Here is a 15,737-nt window from a genome sequence, read left to right as displayed (position 1 = left end):
GAAAGGTATTCTAGGCAAAGGGAACAGCATATGCAAAGATCCGAGGTTAGAAAGGAGCACACTGTTAGAAGAATTTAAAGATGTCAGTAAGGCTAGAGCTGTGGTTCTCAAAGTGTAGTCTGAGGACCCCTAGGTTCTTAGGGACTCTTTGAGGGGGTTTGTGTGGTCCTCCCTTTTAAAGTATATCTCTCTAAGAGACTAGATTTTCTTCATATATTGCTGACAAAATAACATATTGTTTTGTTACAGGTTATAGAAGTAGATATAAGTAATTATTGTAAAGGAATTAATAAAGAAATATTTTTAAATGTCTGTCTTAATTTCTTATACATTTAATATCTATAGACATAACCCACATAAACAAAAGCTCTTTGGAGTGGGTTGGTCCTTAATAGTTTTTAAAAATGTAAGGAGAGCCTGAGATCAAAGACTGTTTAACAATCATTAAGCTAGTTGCAGGGTCTTGTAGGGCTTGTTGAGAAGCCATTGAAGTGTTTTGGGTAGATGACAGAGAGGTGACATCAGATTTGCATTTCATAAAGATTATTCTGATGTTCTAGAGAACAGATTGGAGAAGAGGCTAGTTAGGATGTTATTGTAGTAGCCTACATGAGAGATTGTAGTATTTTGGATTAAAATGATGGAAGAATGGAACAATATGGATAGATTTGGAAATATTTAGGAAGCAAGATTGATAGGACTTAGTGATTGGTTGAACATGGATAAGGATGAACAAATTGTTGAGGATACTTCCTAGGTATCTAGCTTATGTGCCAGATTAGATGATGGTGCCTTTCACTCAGAAAGAGAATTCTGGGAACGTATTTGGTTGGGTGTGGGACAAAATCCAAACACCTTTGCAATTTCAAACTTACCAAAAAATATAAAAATAGTATAAAAAATTTCCATATACACTTCTTTCTCACCAATAGTTAACATTTTCCCACATTTGCTTTATTGCTCTATGTATACATATTTTTTCTGACCCATTTAAGAGTAAATTGTTGATGTTATGCCCCTTTTCCATTAAATACTTAAGTGTGTATTCCTTAAGAAGGAGGATCTTATTTTTATAAGCCCAGTTCTCAAAATCAGAAAAGTTAACTTTGATATAATACTAATACTAATCTGTAGACTTTATTCAAGTTCTAGAACTTGAATATTATCTTTTCTGTAAATTTTTCTTTTCTGGCTTGGGATCACATATTGTATTTAGTTTTCACGTCTCTTGCCTTCTTTAAGCAGATCCCTCAGCCTGTCTTGCATGGTCTTTCATGACTTTGACTTGAAGAGATAGGCTATTTACTTTATAAAATGTCTTTCAGTCTGGATTTATCTGATACTTCCTCTGTTTAAATTCAGGTTATGGATTTTGGTGGGAAAACCACATAAATAATGCTGTGTCCTTCTCAGTGCATTGTATCGTGAGGCACAGATGAGATTTGACTCATTATTGATGTTAACTTTGATACTTGGTTAAGGTGGTATCTGCCAGATTTTTCATTGTAGATTTGCTGTTTCCCCTTGTGATTAATAAGTAATTTGTGGGAACCTACTTTGAGATTATGTATATGTCCTCTTCCCCACCAAACTTTTACTATTTTAGCAAATATTAATAAATATTGCTGAGTCAGTTATTAATCTGATCATTGCAAAATGGTAATATCCTAACTCTGTTGTTCCTTCTATGTTTATTAGTTGGCATTCGGTTGTAAAGAAATCCCCCTCTTACCCTCCCTCCTTCCTTTCCTACCTGTCTTATTTTGTTCAAAATATTATAATCTACTCTTATCCTTTTTTGTTCCTTTATATACTTTTTAAATTCAGGATGTGAATCTTTCATATTTTTTGTTTCACATTAGAAAGTCATGCTTTCAGGTATTCAAAATTCATCTCATTTTATCCTGTCAATAATCTTTTGAGGTACATTGTGCAGTTAATCCTTATTTGAGAGATGAAGAGATTTAGTTCACAGATTTGGCTAGGAAATCAGTAGAATTTTCTTGTGTAGAATCCGTACAACTGAATTTTGAGATCTTCTGCTTTCTTTCCTACTTGTAAAGATTTTTCTAGGAAAATAAATATTTCGTCCTTTTTGTTTGTATGGCTCCCTTAGAGCCTAGTTTAATTCTTTATTTCTGTCCCCATCTCACCTTCTCTTCCAGTCTCTGTTTCTTTTCTTTTCCTTTAATTCTGTGGCAGAAGTACATGAGGTTCTTAATGCAACAGATAGAAACATACAGCATTCTAACATTTATCAAATATTACCCAAACAGATATTATATGTTGTTTGTTAAGAGGTTATTTCCATGCTAAGTACACTGAATTTTTATCTGTGCTTAAAAACAATCCATATTGAAGCTGATGAGTCAATAAGTTATTTTTGTCTTATTTATTCTCAGATTTTTTGGATATACTTAATCATTGATTTTTTTTTTTCTATAGCAATAGTTTTAAACTGGTTGCTTTAGCTTATTTTTGACATAGCTTGCTTTTGTTACTGGGGATGTGGTTTGCCTACTCACTGCATTAATATAGAGATGATGGCACCTTAATGGTCTGGGTATAATGCCAAAATAGCATCATCTACAGAGCAGACACCAGTAGTGATAGTAGTGATGGTCGTGATGTAAGTAGTGACCTGTAGCAGGAGGACATCATAAAACTGTAATTGCTGCCCGGAGGGTGTGATTTAGACTAAAGATCTCTTTTGGCTAACATTCAGTGTGCAGTAATAGGCTGGTTATGCATCAGTGTTGCCTTGGTTACCTTAATAGAAACTAGAAGATTTTAGTTTGTTGTTTGAAAATCAAATAAAGTGTTTGTAACAGTCGTAGCAACCTTCCAGGGGCTGATGGTTCAGTTAACAGTTTAGTTATGACAAATGATGCTTCCATACTAAAAACAGTTCATTAAAAAAAAAACCTGCTATATTAACTGCAGTAAGCAGAGTCGTTGTCAGCTTTAGATCTGGAAGTTTCTCTTAACTTCTCAGTTTCAGTGTGTTTTTTGATGAATAATTTTGAGCCCATAGGCATTGTGAGCACTTAAAGGTATATGATTCACGTTTCTGTAGGCTAAATATGGTGTGTGTATGTGTATGTGTGTGTGTATATATATCCTCTAATATAATATCTGTATCTATTATATACACACATTTATATCTGTATTTTTTCATCTATATGTAATAAAAATCATGTTATCATCTCTTCTTGTAATTCAAATGCATCACTACAGTGTTTATTCTAATTTTTTTGTTATTCATAACTTCCTTCTTAGAAATATTATCCTTAATATACTTACTTATTTGATATATCTTTCTATTTGTTCAATTTCACATGTGTGTTTGTGTGTATGACTTACACAAGGTGCTTTGTTGGCAACCTAGTTAGCTAATCAAGAATTGATTATTAATTTAGTATAACTGTGTTTATCAGGCAGTAATTAGAAACCTTAATTCTTCATGGCTTAAAAAATAGTGGTGCTTGGGAGTAGCAGTATAAATACATGTAAAGAAAACAGGTATTTTAGAGCTTTGTAAGTATTTAAGGTTCAAATGCCCAACTCTGAACATAGTAAGCAGAGTTTTCAAAACCATGACATTATTTATGAAGCTAGGTGGGTAAAGAGTTCTAGATTGAGTGAGTGTCAGGAGACTTGGATTCTAGTATCAGCTCTTCCACTAAGTTATCTTTGTGTTATTAGACAACAGCACTTAATCGTTATCCTGTAAAATAGGGAATTTGTGAATTAAGGCAGGAGGAGAGAGATGGGTGATTACTGAGGGTACTTCTAACGACTGTATGTCCTAATGTTAGTGTGAGCAAGAAAGAGACTCATGTGATTTCAAATAAGGGATTTCATTTATAGGTAGAAAATCGTGGAAAATGTGTACTTGAAGGGAATATCTAAAGGTACTGTTTTGTATTGACAATTACACATGTAGTTATCGCCTGATGAAACCATGTGTATACTTTATATGTGACCATATACCTTCCTTATTATTTTAGATTATAGTAACAATAGTAAGTAGTCATATTATGCTTTATAATATATAAAAATGTTTTTACATTTGTATTACTATTTGAGCCTCGTGATAAACCTGTAAGTTAGGTTAAGGCTGGTATTACTGTTTCTTATTTATAGATGAGGAAACTGATGCTCTGAGAGGTTCAGTGACTTGATCAACATTATATACATAGATTCAGAACTGAAATTTGAAGCTAGGTCTTCTTAAAAATCTATATATACTTTATATTATGGAAATTTTCAAATTTACTATTCTTTCCAGTTTTGAGTGTAAATTTGACAATTATGCTTTGCAATCTTTTTCATTTGTTTTTTCCTCTCGCTTTTTGTTATAGTCTGTTGTAATATTTTAGAGTAAATCCTTGACATGTTAAATCATAAATGCTTCAGTATATATCTCTAACTGTTAATAACTGATATTTTTTAATATAGCCATGATGCAATTATTAACAGTTTACTCTGTATCATCTCATACCAGTTCATATTAAATTTTTCTTAATTGCATTAAATATCTTTATGTTGTTGGTTTGTTTTGGATTAGTATCTCAGAAGACCCGTATTTTACATTTGGATAGTTTCTTTAATTTCCTTTAATCAGTAACAGTGCCCCTTTTTGTTTTTTCTTTAAATGCTGTAGAGTTATTAAAGAAACCAGATTGTTGGTCCTGTAGAATGGCCTACATTCTGGATTTGTTTGATTGCTTCTTTTTGGTGTCATGTAAATGTTGACAGTGGAAATTCCTGTGGATTGGTTTCTGTGTCCTTTTGATCTGGACTCAATTAGTCTTTGACATTTTGTTACTTTTTGGCGCAGGGTGTCCCAGGTTCTTCTTAATATTTCTTGCTCAATCCTGAAACTAGTCATTTCTTTGAAGTATTTTCAGTTCCTGTTACTGGATTAGGTAAATAGCTTATTTCAGTAGCAGTGCACTAGGTTTGAGAGGGAGATAACTAAAATTCGTTTAAAATGATGATGACAAGTGCTCAAACGAAAAAGATTGACAGTACTAAGTGCTGACAAGGATGTAGCAAATCTGAAACACGTATCATGGTGGAAGTGTAAATTAGTTAAATTAGTACAACCACTTTGGAAAACTATTTAGCTGTGTCTTCTTAAGCTGAACATATACATATCCTCTGGCCCAGCAATTTTACTTCTAACTGTATATTCAACAGAAATGTGAGCATGTACACAAAAAGCCCCATTCAAGAATAATCACAGTAGCATAATTCAGAGTAACCAGAAAATGGAAATAACCAGAAAGTCTATCAGCAGTAGAAAGGGTATATGGATCACGTGTGTTCACAAATGGAATACTATGCAGTAGTGAGAATGAATAAACCATTGCTATATTGCCATACTGTGGATGATTTTTGTAAGCATAATATTAAGCAAAGGAAGTCAGGCACTGTTTGATTTTATAAAGTACAAAAATAGGCAAAATAAATCTATGTGTTAGAAGTTAAGCCAGTGGCTATTTTTTGTTGTTGTTGAAGTATAGTTGATTTACAATACTGTATTAATTTCAGATATATAATGATTTAATATTTTTATAGATTTTACTCCATTTAAAATTGTTATGAAATATTTGCTATAATCACTGTGCTGTATAATATATCCTTGTAGCTTATTTATTTTATATGCAGTAGTTTGTGCCTCTTAACCCCCTACTCCTATCTTATCCCTCCTCCCTTTCCTCTTTGCACCAGTAATCACTAATTTGCTCTCTAAATCTATGAAATCTGTTTTTTATTTGTTTGTTTTATTTTTTTAGATTCCACATATAAATGACAACACCCAGTCTTTCTCTGTGTGACTTATTTCACTGAGCCTGATACCCTCCAAGTCTATCCATGTTGTTGCAGATAGCAAAATTTCATTCTTTTTTATGGCTGAGTGATATTCCTCTGTGTGTGTGTGTGTGTGTGTGTGTGTGTGTGTGTGTGTGTGTGTGTGTGTGTATTGATACCACATCTTCTTTATCCGTTTATCTGTTGATGAACATTTGGGTTGCTTCCATATTTTGGCTTTTGTCAATAATGCTGCTGTGAACATTGGGGTGCATATATCTTTTCCAATTAGTGTTTTTGTTTTCTTCGAATATATACTGAGGAATGGAATTGCTGGATTGTATGGTAGTTCTATGTTTAATTTTTTGAGGACCCTTCATACTGTTTTGCATAGTGGCTGCACCAATTCATTCCCACCAATAGTGTACAAGGATGCCCCTTTCTCCACATCCTTGCCAGCATTTGTTGTTTGTGTTCTTTTTGATGTTAGCCATTCTGACAGGTGTGACTAATATCTCATCGTGGTTTTGATTTGCATTTCTCTGATGATTGGCAATGTTGAGCCTCTTTTCCTGTGCCTTTGACCATCTGTATGTCTTCTTTGGAAAAATATCTATTCAGGTCTTCTGCCCATTTTGTAATCAGGTTGTTTGTGTTTTTGATATTGAGGTATATGAGCTGTTTATATATTTGGGATATTAACCCATTATTGATCGTATCGTTTTCAAATGTTGTCTCCCATTTAGTACGTTGTCTTTTCATTTTGTTGGTGGTTTCCTTTGCTGTGCAAAAACTTTTAAGTTCAATTATGTCCCATTTGTTTATTTTTGCTTTTGTTTCCTTTGCCTTAGGAGAGAGATCCAAAAAAATATTGCTACAATTTACGTCAAAGAGTATTCTGCCAATGTTTTCTTCTGGGAGTTTTGTGGTTTTAGGTCTTTAATCCATTTTAAGTTTACTATTGTATATGGTGTGAGAAAATGTTCTAATTTCATTCTTCTCCATATAACTGTTCAGTTTTCCCAGCACCACTTACTGACAAGACTGTCTTTTCCCCATTGTATATTCTTTCCTCCTTGGTTGTAAATTAATTGACCATAAGTGTGTGGGTTCATTTCTTGGCCCTCTGCTGTGTTCCATTGATCTGTGTGTCTGTTTTTGTGCCATTAACATACTATTTTGATTACAGTAGCTTTGTCATAGTCTGAAGGCAGGGAGCATGAGAACTCCAGCTTTGTTCTTTTTTCTCAAGATTGCTTTGGTGATGGTGGCAGAGTAGTTACTGGTAAGGGGTACAAATGCTGGTCATGTTTTATTTCTGTATCTGGGTGCTTGTTATATATGTTTATTTTGTGAAAATTCATTGACCTGTGCATTAAGATTTTTGTATATTTCTGTAGGAATATTAAAAGTTCTAAAATTTATAAATTTTTGTTCTGTTTTTAGATTTGATAGCAAATGCAATTTAAGTGGCCATTTTTAAAGTACCTACACTCTACAAGGCCAAATGCTAGCTGTTGGGAACATAATGATGAGCAAATGGGAGTCTTATTTTCTAAGACTCATGATTTTTTTGGAAAGACTCATACTCAAAAAACATGAGATCAGGCAGACAGACTGGTGAGAATGTAGTGTTTGAAGTCATTCCTAAAGTTGATACAGTGCTTTTGTTTCTGATTTTTTGTTTATTTTTAAGATGTCTTAAATCATGTCCTTTTGTTCTGTCTTTTCTTTTCATAGCACCTGACAGATACCTCACATGGTGTAAGAAACAAGTGCCTGCAATTACTTGGTAATCTTGGTTCTTTGGAGAAAAGTGCCGCAAAAGATACAGAAGGCCTAGCCGTCAGAGATGTCCAGAAGATTATAGGGGATTACTTCAGTGACCAAGACCCACGTGTCAGAACAGCAGCTATTAAAGCAATGGTAAATATGATCTTGGAAACTAAATGGAGAGGTTTTTTTGTTTGTTTGTTTCTTTTTTCATTTATTTTTTTAAGTTCATGGTTAATGCCACCTTGGATACATTCTGAGTCCACGAAGGATACACTTTCAGGAAGGTGTTGGTGGCATGACAGAACTCAAAGGCACATATTCCTTTATAACAGGTGCTTATCTTTGGGTTTCTCTGGTAGCTTTTACCTGCATTTCTGAAACATGGAAGGTACAACTTGTATCCCAGGTCCATGGGAGGGATGTCACTTGGTATTATAGTTTAGTAGTTACAAGTTATACTTTCCATTTTCAAAATAATAGAGGAAAGTTATATGGGGAGGAGTCCTCTTTAGGGGGGATGGTATTAATCATTTCTTCCTCAGCCTCTTTATAGTTATTTCATATTTTTTCTGATATCCCCTGGGGAGATTTAGTAAGTGTTTGAGTGCTTCTACTGAAAAGTCTTTGACCTGGTTTCTTACTTATATAGCACTGATTTTGGCTAAAGGGAACCATGTTAACGTGATATGATAGAGAAAAATATGTGAGATTGTGGGGAGACATTGGAAACAATGATTTTTTTTTCCCCAAAAGTTTAACTCTATCTTTATTATCTAGTTGCAGCTCCATGAAAGAGGACTGAAATTACACCAAACAATTTATAATCAGGTACCTTAAATGACTGCTGTCTGGAGGAGGAGGGAGGGATCATGAAACTAGGAGAGTGGCACACTGGTTGTCAGAAATTGAAAACATAGAGCTTCAACTGGCTAACAGTGGCAACATTAATTGTGATGAATGTGAAGTTGTATCCAAAACATACATTCTAAGAAGAGAATGGGGGATATGTAATGAATAGCACTAGTGCATGCGAGAAGGATGTTTAGGAGGATTTAGGTAGCTCAGTATGAATACCAGAATACACAAAGAGAAGTGTAGTGTTCAGAATAAGGAACTCTTCCTGATCTCTGGTTGATTGAATTGACTTTCAACCTGAAGTCAATTCGGGGCACCTCACTTGAGAAATTGGAGTGTTTCTGAAGACCAAGATCACGGAATCATATGAAAAGATATCTCATGATTGTTGTAGCATTGGTAAAGAAAGGCACAATGTAGTTATAGTATCGTTAGGAGAAGCTGATTGAGTGCCTAACCAAAAGGCCTTCAGTTATTCATGTACAATAATTGGATGAATCTAGAGACAAACAACCTAAATCCATGCACAGAGACCAGATTTTGTTAGCCTACCAAGAGTGGTTTTATCTTTTAGAGGAAGATGATAATTAGCCAAGCCTCTGTGACTGATGTGTAAAACAAGTATATTCTTTTACAAAATGAAGTAGAATGAGTTCAGAATGGTTCTGTTGGTGTGACCTATAGGATAACTCTGTGGGAAGTCAAATAATTAAAGGAAACTTGTGAAGACTCAGAAGAAGAAGAGTTAGTCTGGTAATTCAGATGTTTAGTGGCATAAGACTATGCTACTCAGTTGATTAGGCTAGCAGTGCTGTGGGCCTGAAGGGAGTGAAGATGAAATGATGGTGGAGGATTTGAGATGTGAGGTAGAATTAGGTACTATAATGAGTTCAGTTCTGATTTTGTTGAGTTTGAAGGGTTGATGGGATACTCATGAGGAGAATTCCAGGTCTGGAGCTCAGGAAAGATCAGAGCTGGAGATGGATATTTGGAGCCATCCATATCTTGGGAGAGATGAAGGATGGAGCCATGGATAAGGTCCTTCATTTAAGAAAGGAACCTTAGAATGGAACTAAGGAGCAGCTTGATGGAGGCAGAGGAAAAATACATTCTAAAAAAGACAGGAAGATAGTCTCATGGTCAGCAGTGTCCAATGCTGGTGAAAGGTCATTTAGGGTAGGGCTGAAATCTGGAGTTAGTAATAAAGTGGTCACTAGTGAGTCTGAAGAGAGCAATTTCAGTCCCACCATTGAGGTGAGGCAGTGTAATTTATCCAAGTTTAAACTTGACTTTGATAGGAAAGCAGGTTGAAAGATGGCAGAATGGGCCATAGGATTAAGGGTTTGTTTTTGTATTTTAAAGATAGTTGCTAAGCATGTTTATGTGTTGAAGAGAGAGCTAGTGTTTTGGGAGAAGCTGATGATAGAAGAGAAAAAGGGAAATAAATGGTGGAGGAAGTTCCTTGAGGCAGAAAATCGGATTTATCCAACAAATATTACTGGGCACCTAGTGCTGGCTGCAATGCTGAGCATGTTAGATAGGATCCATGCCCTTTGCATTTTCATGGGTAAGATAGGCAATTAGCAAATAAACAAACACAGTAATTATAGTATATGAATATTACCGTGAGGTAAATAAATAGGATGCTGTAATAGAGAATCACAAAGAGGATCTATTTTGGAGGATGGTAAGGGATGGCTTTGTGAGGAAATGATGGTATCCATAGCAAGAGTAAAAGGACTAAGAACTAGAAAGGACACTTCTTCCTCAGTTATTGAGAAAACAAGGTGCAGGAGAATACAGGAAGAAAAGCATTTGTAACTAGTATGGAATAATTGAGAATAATTTGTGCCTGAGAACCTTGATTTTTCTCAGGTAAGCAGAGGTCCAGGGGAGAAGGTTAAGAAAGCTGCCTTGGGAAATGGAAGTGGAAAGCAAGGGCATAAAAGATTTCCAAATAGGGCTAATGAGGTTTGAGATCACGAGTCACTAGTCCCCTAGAGAGTGTGGTCTTCTTTGCCAGTGCTCTTTTGTGAGGAGTAGCGAAAGTCTTGGGTTTGTGGAACAGCTGTGGCAGAGATACTTAGGGGGTTGTGTATGATGATGCAGACAGTGCTGTTGGGATACTGAAGTACAGGAAAGGGAATGGAAAAAGGAGAAGGTGGTTTATTTGGAGAGGAAGGATGGAATTAAAGCAGTGGTTGTCAACCGGGATGACCCCCCCCCCCTCCTGGGAACATTTGTCAATGTCTGGAGATATTTTTCACTATGCACTTGCTGGGGAGAGGGAGCGGATGCAGTGCTGCGCAACCATCTAGTGGACTGAGACTAGGGATGATGCTAAACATCTTACATTTTACAGGACAGCTCCTCACAGCAAAGAGTTACCCAGTCCAAAATGTCATCATAGTGCCAAGGTTGACAAACCCTGGTTCAACAGATAGGTTAAATGGGATTGAGGAGCAGTGGGATGAGTTAAGTCATGGAGATTAAGGAACCAGTAGAATAGTATGTTATGGTCAGAACATGAAATGTAAGATTTAAAAATTTCAAAAACAGAGTAGTTCTGAATGTTGTTGAAGTCTGGGGTGTTGCCATGACTGTGGGTGGAGTAGGGATATTCCATTTCAGACCAAAGTAAAACAAAAATTTGGCCTCTTTTGGCAACTTATCTTTAAAATTGTACATTTTAAGTGCTTGAATTTTCTGATGGACTGTCAGAAATTTGTGCTTTGATTTTACAGACAGGGAAAAAACCTACCTTTGGTGTTTGAGCTTGTGAGGGCAGCACTGTGGGCTCCCTGCAGGCTTTGCTACAATTGATGCTATTCTAAATGGCTTTTCTGCTGTCTGTGAATCTGTGATTCTCCTTTCAGACATGAAGTGGGAGGGTACACAGAGCACAGCCGGAGCAGCTGACAGAGGCCAAGAATTCTTTGTTGGGCCAAGGTTCAAGAAGTTAAAACCACCCATATGTATTTTGATTGGGATCCTTATCCAGCCCCCTTATCTTCCTTTTGAAAATAGTTTGAACATCACCTGGGAGGACACAGAACTAACAGACTTTTGGAATCCTTGTTTGCAGGCCTGTAAATTGCTCTCTGATGACTATGAACAAGTGCGCAGTGCTGCAGTCCAGCTTATCTGGGTTGTCAGTCAGCTATATCCTGAAAGGTCAGTGTGGGTGTAAGCAGTTTTTGTTCATTGCTAAAGCCAAATTTTTCTTTCCTCCCACCATGCAAAAAGCTCACCTCCAGAAAAAGAATGTTGGTTTAGACTTTTGAAAGGCGGTGTGGAATAGGGGAAAAGCACAGACCCTGAAAATCAGAATGCCTGATCCTTGTTTTTCCGCTCTGCCGTGAACTTTCTGTGTGCCCTGGGGTCCCAACCTCCTCATCTATAAATAAAGAGATTGGACGGTCTATCTCAAATACTTTCCACCCCACCTTTGCCCACCCCTTATAAAATGTTTAAAACGGTTTGGAGCCCATTTTAGTAAATACAAATGCTAGATTAAGTACCAGGTGAGTTTGAGAATAATGATCCCTTATGTATTGTTTTCCTGGTTAAAAATATTTTCACAATAATTAAATAATTTATTTTCACATTGATTCTTTGAGGTGAAGAGACAGATACTATTTTTTCTATTTTATAGAAGAACTACTTTTATAGAGAAGATAAAGTATTTTTTCCTCTTCATTAAACTACCTTCTGAAATTGAAAAACCAGAATGAGTTAATAAACCTATAGACACCCCCCCAAAAAAAGACTAATTGTCTCTTCTTTTAGGACCATATTTGCAAGTATGTTTTATATTGGTTTATTCTAAGATTTACTGTATTGGCAGCAAAGCAATTATAGAAGAGAATAAACTTAAGGCTATAAAATACTCTGTGGTAGTTAGTTTTTGTTATCTTTTGAATCTTTGGCATTAAACAATTTTATTTAAGACACAAATTTGCAGTTCAACTAAAAATAAATAAATTCCAGAGTGATTTGTTTAGTATGAAATGTATTTCATCATTCTAGGATTTGAATAATTCAACCGTCATTTCTCTTTGTGCCAGTTTCTTTGGTCATTCTTAGTGTATTGAACCTACAGCTTTAGGTTCATGTTTTGTCATTTGTGCTTCCTTTTCTTTTAATTTAGCATTGTCCCAATCCCTTCTTCTAATGAAGAAATTCGCTTAGTTGATGATGCTTTTGGAAAAATTTGTCACATGGTTAGTGATGGCTCCTGGGTAGTTCGTGTTCAAGCTGCAAAGCTGTTGGTAAGTTAGTTTCTTTAATGAACTCATTGCCTGTTACATTTGTACAAACATTTTGAGAGACTAGGTAGGGACAGGTGTAACTCACTTTTAGAAACCCTAGTATTTCTTAAGATAGAAATGGCTCACTTTCCTGTGGAGAAGTAGTCTTTTTAGAACTAGAAAGAATTTAAAAAATAATCCTGTTTAATCCTGTTAGTATATTAGACAGCCAAAGTCTAGAGAAAAAGGAAAATAATAATAAAAATAATTGTTACCATTGCTAAGCACCTGTTATGGCCTAGATACTTTCCTATGAGACCACTTTTATTATTTCATTTACTCTTATTGTAACCCAGCAAAGTAGATGCTGTTATTCCCATTTTCCAGGTGAGAAAACTGAGGCTCTGAGAAGTTAATTATTTAACTTACACAGATAGGAAGTTGTAAAATGAGATTCAGAACCTAATTCCCCTACTTTTAGCCTGGTCCTTTCCTAGTGTTTTGCTTTTGGGGACTTATAGTACATTTGTAAAAAATTTTTAACTTTTCAGAGATAGAACTGTTTTATAGAAGGAGTGTTGGCCTAATACTCAGCCTTATTTTATAGCTGTGTTATATTGGACATGTCACTTAGTCTTAGTTTCCTTTCCTTATCTGTTAAATGGATTGTAATATCTCATGTTTACCTCATGGGATTGTCATGATGCTCAAATGAGAGTCTGTCTATGGAAATGTGTATAAATTGTAAAGTACTACACTGTGCAAGGTGGTGGGTGGCTATAATATATAAATACATACAAGTGTCTATAAAAATTTGTATTAATGTCACAGCAAGAAAATAGGAGATTCTGTTTCCTGCCTATAAATTATATTGCTTGCCCATAATAAAATACAGAGTAAAACAAGCCAGTTATTAGTGATTTTTTTTTTTTGAATTCACATTTTAAAGCTTTGTTTTGGTTTGTGGATATTTTAAAATTCAGAACAATTCAATCATTCATCAGATTCTTTTATTCAACATGTACTGAGCATCTGCAGTGTGCTGTGTATGTATATGTGTGTGAGGGGATGTCTTAGAGGAATAATTCAATAATATATTGTCATCTGAGTAGGCAGTTTAGAAAAGTAGTCCTTAAGGCAGAGTCATTCAAATTTTTCAATTTTGTACCCCATAGAATGTAATAGTGATTTATGTAAAGCTATATGAATAATGAATTACAGTGGTGAATTGAAAGGGTTTTTACTTAGATGACTCTGTCTTGAGTCAAGTGCTTTGTTTTGTAATTTCAGTGATTTCAAATCCAAACAACTCCAAATTATATAAATTATTATGTATATATTTCAAAAGTAATTAATAATCTGATCTTGCTAGTAATAATACTTGTTAACTGTTTATAGAGTTCCTAGCCTGCTAAGCCAGGAACTTTTAGTCATACATGCATACACACCCACTTCCTTATACCCAGGCACACATGTATGTATGCCTACATATATACACTCATATACATACTCACTTTTTGTGAATAATTTTTAATTCATTTAAACTTCTTGAGGTAGGTATTATATTATTCATCTTATAAATAATAAAACTAAGGTTTAGAAAAAGTGGTGTCATTTGCCAAAGATGGTAAATGACACTTCATAATCTAAAACCCATGTAGAATTCCTTCCTGGTGAAGGTCCAGTTATACACTGGGAGCTGTGGTTGTGTGGTTAAGATCCTGCTGGTTTACTAGTTCCTTTGTGTAAGCTGAGGTGAACTCCCCTGCTCCAACTCTTCAGGAGACAGACCTATGATCAGGTGAACTGCATATGGTCTTTTGACCACATGTTCATCAAGTCAACAAACCCTGAGTATAGTCTGTGTCTTCAAAAGAGTTGATAGGTAGTTTGACATAGGCAGTCAGTTACAATACCTGGTACTCCTAGGAAAGAGTGCAAAACATAGCCACAGAAGACTTCATGTAAGAAGTGATTTCTTAGCTGATTTTGAAAATGGGTTAGGTAGGTAAAGAGGTAGGGAAGGAGAAAATATGAGCAGAGATATAGGCATATACTACCATGCATACTAACATCAAAGTAAACTATACTGTCATATTAAACTACAAGCAATTTAGTACTTACTGGTGTGGGAGATAATGCTCAGTGTGGGTGATGTGTGACAAGATAAAGCTCGAGAGGAAAGCAGAAGCCAGGTTTTCAAGAACTTGAAATGATAAAGCTTTAGACTTCAGTCTAGTACAAAAAATGAATAGTCCCCATTCTCCTTGGCTTATAGCAGGATGAAAAATTTCAGATATGAGCTATATCAGAAAATTCAAAACCATGTAAAAGATTGGTTTTTGGTTATCTATAACTTCCCTAATGGGGCAAAGAAACTTGACTTTCAAGAACATAGTTCCATTGGACTATTTAGAATACAGTTACTACTTTGAAATTAATTATGGTGATTCGCAGCCTGTCTGGAATAGAGTCCTTAGTTCAGTGATTTCTTTTTAAGATGTTAAGTTATTTATCTTATTCAAAAAGAGTTAAACCTTACTTGTAAGCCCCCATAAGTCTTTGGCCTTAAAAATTATAACATTTTCAGACAGTTAGATTGTAGGTTTTATATCTGTAAGTCTGCCCAAGACTAGTCTTTCCCAGGGCAAATGAAGATGTCCTAGTCAGTGGCAGTTTTATGTCTCACAGAATAATCCATCTTTTTTTTTTTTTTTTTGTCTGCTTCTCTTTTTATCATGTAATTGGATAGAGGCTAGGAGCCTTAAAATTGGAATAGACAAAGATTACATAGACTTACATTGTTATACTAATTGAGCAGTTTTTGCTCTAAGAGCAGGTTTGATGCACTTGTTTATTAAATATCAGTTTTCTTAGTATTATAAACATAGATTGTTAAGTAGTGGTAGTAGTACAGTTGGAGAGATCTTACCTGAATATGTTTGTCTTGGTTAAAGTAAACAAGAATGTAGGTGTTTTTCTGATTGATGAGATGTACTTTATGATGAACTCATTATCTTTTTGGTCCATATCTGT

General features: G+C 35.2%; 1 protein-coding gene across 3 annotated transcripts in view; it reads left to right on the top strand.

Annotated features, from left to right (window-relative positions):
* INTS4 (integrator complex subunit 4) overlaps positions 1–15,737 on the top strand; it is an 86,382-nt gene that overhangs the window by 15,582 nt on the left and 55,063 nt on the right. For all 3 annotated transcript variants that reach the window (XM_010990059.3, XM_064492744.1, XM_064492743.1), the window contains exons 5-8: positions 7,561–7,746; positions 8,374–8,424; positions 11,537–11,625; positions 12,602–12,722. In XM_010990059.3, coding sequence (XP_010988361.2) covers positions 7,561–7,746; positions 8,374–8,424; positions 11,537–11,625; positions 12,602–12,722 — 447 coding nt within the window. The remainder of the gene's footprint in view (positions 1–7,560; positions 7,747–8,373; positions 8,425–11,536; positions 11,626–12,601; positions 12,723–15,737) is intronic.

This window comes from Camelus dromedarius, chromosome 12 (assembly GCF_036321535.1).
Source record: "Camelus dromedarius isolate mCamDro1 chromosome 12, mCamDro1.pat, whole genome shotgun sequence".
Classification (NCBI taxonomy): Eukaryota; Metazoa; Chordata; class Mammalia; order Artiodactyla; family Camelidae; genus Camelus; species Camelus dromedarius.
This window is presented reverse-complemented; position numbering and strand designations above follow the sequence as displayed.